The sequence below is a fragment of the Gymnodraco acuticeps genome, unplaced genomic scaffold (assembly GCF_902827175.1).
Source record: "Gymnodraco acuticeps unplaced genomic scaffold, fGymAcu1.1, whole genome shotgun sequence".
NCBI lineage: Eukaryota > Metazoa > Chordata > Actinopteri > Perciformes > Bathydraconidae > Gymnodraco > Gymnodraco acuticeps.
The window spans coordinates 2,677,128-2,682,674 of record NW_022990940.1 but is presented as its reverse complement, the minus strand read 5'-3'; the positions used below and the strand labels follow the sequence as shown (position 1 = coordinate 2,682,674).

At 40.2% G+C, this 5,547-nt stretch overlaps 1 protein-coding gene across 1 annotated transcript; it reads right to left on the bottom strand.

Moving 5' to 3' along the window:
- Positions 1 to 3,094: 3,094 nt before the first annotated feature.
- foxc1a (forkhead box C1a) lies at positions 3,095 to 5,299 on the bottom strand. Its single transcript, XM_034234432.1, has one exon. It carries the CDS (start codon positions 5,008 to 5,010, stop codon positions 3,589 to 3,591), a length of 1,422 nt encoding a protein of 473 aa, XP_034090323.1. The 5' UTR covers positions 5,011 to 5,299; the 3' UTR covers positions 3,095 to 3,588.
- Positions 5,300 to 5,547: the final 248 nt, after the last annotated feature.

Here is a 5,547-nt window from a genome sequence, read left to right as displayed (position 1 = left end):
TAATTAAGTTGATAATTAATGCATTAAGTTGAAAATGTATCCATGCTATCTAAAAAATTATATTGTTCTTATTTGTTTATTTTTGATCTGCGTTTCTTGAACTTTGACCTGCCATTAAACACAGACTTGACATCTCTGGCACTTAACAGTGTGAACATTGTATTCATATTACATGATAATCAGGTTGTTTTATTTTTTTTCCAAATGTATCTTTTCGCTATAGGACAAAAAAGCAATACATATGCAACGTTGAAGAGTCTTAAATATTTTGTATCCGTTTTAAAATGGTAGTAAATGTATCGTTTTGGTTTGTAACATATTAAAAGTTTGGCCAACATGGACGCTTTTTGTCTTCGCTATTTGATCCAAATCAGTGAGGGAAGTTGTGCATGCAGGAATGTAGCGGCACGTTTTTAGGAAAAAACAGAGTGAAGGGCTGAAAATAGGGGTTCACAAATGTGTTGGTGTCAGGAAGCCCCACTATACTGAGATGTAACCTCCATACCAACTGATTTATTTCGTAGGCTATGTCTTGTAATTGCACTTGCGATTTTAGTTGTTCATACATTACATAATTTAAAAGTTGTGTAGGCCTATATGTTATGACAATAAACCTTTAAATGTTGATGAAATATTGAATTAGTTTTGCTCGTAAGAACAAAATACAGTCTGTACTGTATTGGGATGTGACCATAACAGCTAAACACTAAACGTTATTTTCATCGCTATTATAAGGGAAATGAAAGTGAAATAACACCTATGTTGCTGTGGGACCCCTTGGGACAGTATGAGGACAAGAACGCCGTAGGCTCATTATTATTTACAGTAGGCCTATCTGCTAATTGGCATAATTTAGAAGTGATCATTTTGCATAAGTTAGCATTTTAACGTCTTTCAATATATATTGCATAACGTGATTTCTGAAAATGTTATTGCATTGCCTATAATTTTCAGAAGAAACTCACACGAAGCTAAGCTTTACTCTCTCTCTTTCTTTGTGTGTGTGCTATGTCCTGTTACATTGTTGATGGTGCTCTGGCGGCCGACATCCTCCTCATTGACCCCCGTCTCCCTCTCTGCCTTTTCCGTCTCATGAAAAACGATTCCAGCTCTCTGATTGAATTTTATTCCTTCCTGACCTGGTGTATTCTGTGAGGGCGCCATCAATCTTTTGACTAACACGACGTTTGTTTATTAGGCCTTATACTCGGGAACGTATCTAATGACTTTTATGTGCCTGATTATAGTTGGTGCAATCGGGAGTCTATGGAGAGACATAAGAGCAGCACTTCATTGCAATCCATTGATATCTACACTCTTTTTGTTCTTAGTTGTCTTTGTTCACAAAAACACCATGCCAGTGAGCCCTGTAAAGTCTGAACTATGCACATGACCTGCAGCTACTCACAAGACGGTTTGTTTTGATGTGTCTTCTCGAGGCCTGAATGCTGCCGAAAAGGATATGAGGAAGCCAGTCTAACCCACCTTCCTTTTTGTATAACATCGTTTTAGTATCATATTTGGTATTGTAGTTTTACTAGCACTTGTTATTGAGTGTGCGTCTGTTACAGTATATGAAGTATAAAGCATCTGAAATACTGGGAAAGTCAGTGTAGTCGCGAAAAAAATCAAGTATCTTACTTTAGAATGTTAAAGTGCAAACAAATTGTCAATTATTATTTGTATTATCATTATTATTATCATTATGACAGGGGTTATCGTTTTTAATCCGATGTATTACCAGATGTGAATATTTCCGTGTCACATATGCTACTTTATATAAAAACTCAGATTTTCTGATAGTTGTGCGGTTTTGAGAAAGAAAATATTTATTATTATTTGTAATATTATTATTAATATTAATATTATTATCTTCATCATGATAATTATTATTATTATTATTATTATTATGATAATTGTCTTTGTTTGAACTAGCCTATAACAATGTGCAATTTTACGCACACGTTACGCACAAACCTATCGATGCAAAAACGATTTTAATGTCTTTAAAATGCTTTATATATTAGTAACATTTAAAATAAGTATATATCTGTGCTAAATAAATAGTTAAAATCCTTACATTCCAAATATTATATACTATTGATTATTATATAAAATAAAACAATGTCAATTATTATAAAACAAACTTTGATTTGATTGTCGTCTTGTTTGGTCGACATGAATTGGATTTAAATTAAACTATTGCCATACATAAACGTTAGAATACTAAATATATGCCTATTTCACAGTCATTTATCAGTTTCCATTTTAAAGTGATTAAAAGAGATTGATTCCCATTGATTAACGTCACTGAAGAAAATGTTTGAGAAAAATGCCAACTATGATCATAATAAAACATCAATCCGGCTTTTCAAGTACAAAATAGTTAATTTAATAAATAATGATTATTTCAATTAAATATCCACATACGCTGAAAAAGGTGAGTCACTTATTTAAAAAAACAAAACGTGACGCTCGTTGTCTCCATTCACGTCAGACGGTGAGAATACAAACATCAAAACTGAAGTGACAACGGGACTATCTTTGGCATGTGCGGTATGATATTAAGTAAGCACTGGTATGCGCCAGTAAACACACAGCGCAATCCAAAACAAAGTTGTGCTGTGTGCAGACTGATTCCCAGGTCTATAGGCCTCAGGTCAACATCATCACATATAAATCAATATACGCTATTCTATTACGACAATAAAACAAGTGAAATATTAATGATAAAAAGCATAGAAATAAACAAAACGTGTTCGCTTTTAGCGTGTGCTGTGGATACATATTCGATTTTTGCTCAAAGATTGTTCTCTTACGAAAATGAGAAGCAACATATGCTTCTGGGCATAATAACAAGAAGATATTTAGTAGTTTGGGTGTGAGAGTAAAAAACACCTATTTAAGATGTGAGTCTGCAGGAGGCTACAGTACAAATATATTGTGATGAGCACACAGAAATAAGATCTATATCTCAGAGGGTCAGATCAGATTGATTACAAGGCCTATACCTCACTTACAAAACTAACACGGGCCAGACTGAGTGTAAAATATCACTAGCCTGTATTTAAATCTTTAAGAAACGAGGCGTAACTTTAACTCACATAAAATGACAATTTATTAAACAAACAAACAAATCCTTCAGAATACTTTTCAACAAATGAAGAATCTTTGAAATAGTACGGCGATATACACGTTCCTTTTTCTTACTTGTATAATGGAACAATTGTTTGGACAATTAAGGCAATTCAATTTAGAAACACTTTTTCTGGTGTTTGGTCCATAATACTCGGCTACATTTTTTTTAGAAATAAATTAATATATGCAATTTACACATCCATGAAAACTGGCATATCCTTGGCATATCCTTAACATAATCACATCGTGCCACAGAAGCAAAGAGAGACTTACGTGTTATTTGTAGTAACACTGTTCTTTAGAAAAACCAAGATCAAGTCTTTTTTCAGTTTTTTAGTTTTCTGTCTCATATTAGTCCTTGTGGTATTGGCAGGTGAGAGTGGGGAACACGTTGGATTTCACTGGAAGAGTTCAAACCCCGTGAGGAAAATATTGAGCCTAACTTTTTGGTCAGAACTTGCTGCAGTCATATACGAAAGCTCCCGAAGTGCGATAGATGGGTTGGCTTGGTGGGAATGACATCTGACAGCTGTTATTTCCATTCACCGGTGAATTATTCAAGCCAATTCTTTGGGATTCAAACATCTCTCGGACTGAATGGAAGTTCTGCTGCTGTGCTGGGTACGCTGCGCCCAGGTGACCCAGGTCTCCGGCCTGGTTGAGGTACCATGAGGTCAGCCTCCCTTGGTGGGGATGGTGGCCCTCCTGCCCAGAGTTTAGATTACCGTGGTTCATGGAGGATGAGGTGGTAGTGACTGAGTAATCTGGCAATGTTTCGTCCACGGTGGTGCTCGGTGCCAAGTGGCTAGATCTGTCCCCGGCGTACAAACTCATGGCTTGCATGTTACAATGATAGGTTGCATTGGAGGTAGTGGAGATGGAGTTTTGGTTACAGGGCGAGCTATAGACAGATGTCTGATTTGGAGAATAGTTTAAGGACAAAGACGGTGTTATACCTGTCCTGGTGGAGGCGGTGAGGCTGGAGGTGAGCTCTGAGGGACCTTGTGGAGACCCCCGAAGGGAGGTCATAATGTTGTCTACGCTGAAGCCCTGCGTCGAGGCCTGGTTGTGGTTTTGGTGGTGCTCGGAGCCGTCCATGCCGATGGACCTATTGGAGGGGATGCTGTGAGGGCTCCCACTGGACATGCTGCTGCTGCTGTCCGGGCTCTCGATTTTGGGCACGGTGCTCAAAGAGGGCGAGTCGGACTGCGGCGGAGTGACTGACCCGTTCTCGGTCTTAATATCCTGGACCCTCACAGGCTTGGAGCCCTGCACAGCCTGCTCCTGCTCCCGGCCTTGCTGCCTCGGCGGCACATCCTTCTGCAGGCGGTCATCTTTGTCCTTCAACACGTCCTTCTTTTTGAACCGTCGTCTCCTTCTCAAGAAGCTCCCGTTTTCAAACATGTTGTAAGAGTCTGGGTCCAGGGTCCAGTAGCTACCTTTACCGGGTTTTTTATCATCTCGAGGCACTTTGACAAAACACTCATTCAGCGACAGATTGTGTCTTATGCTATTCTGCCAGCCCTGCTTGTTGTCACGGTAAAATGGAAACCTCTCCATAATAAACTGGTAAATCCCATTCAGGGTCACCTTCTTGTCAGGCGAGTTTTGGATAGCCATGGTGATGAGAGCAATGTAACTATAGGGGGGTTTGACCATATCCTTGGGCTGAGGTTGAGGGGTGTACGGTCCATACGCACGGGCCATGCTGGCAGGGTACTGGTCATGAGCCGCATGAGAGTACATGTTCATGGGTGCGGGCATCCCCGTGTATCCCCCACCGGCAGCGGCCCGGTAGTAGCCCTGGTCGCTGCTGATGTACGGCACGACGCCCAGGGAGTTGGGACTCGAGACGGAGTAGCGAGCCTGCATGTCTTCACTCTGATCCAGCGAAAATAAAGCTCCAAAATACGCAGACGGAGAGCTCCACTTCTCCTCTCCTGAATGCTGAGGCGCTAAAATCACAGTTCCTCACTGCTCACAAAAAGGGAATGAGTGAGCAATGTCTCAACAACAGTTCAACGTGCTGGTTCTCTGCAGTGTTTAAGCTGTCCCCATCTCTGTCTCTATGAAACGCGCATTGAAAAAGTTCTGAACTTTGGACATCCGTCACCAGAGAGGACTTTTGCGCAGTTAAATTATTTCCTTCTTTTTGCTTCCAGTGGAGCTCCTCCCCGAAAAGTGGACGAGCCATCCAATGGGAAGTGAGGGAGCAAGAAAGCTTCTGACCACACTCAGGGCTTTTAGAAAAACGAGAGGAGGTGTCGGTAACTCCCAGCCCACTCCAGCCCAAGATTTCAGACGTGACAGTGCCACTTGCATGTACACAATCAGATCATGGAGTTCATATTTGCACATTTTGTCTCAAAAGAAAGACCTCTATCATGCCTTTAGCTGGCTTAAGAAATC

Excerpts from the sequence above, each read along its gene's own strand:
- foxc1a (XM_034234432.1), bottom strand. The coding sequence starts at position 5,010 with ATGCAGGCTCGCTACTCCGTCTCGAGTCCCAACTCCCTGGGCGTCGTG.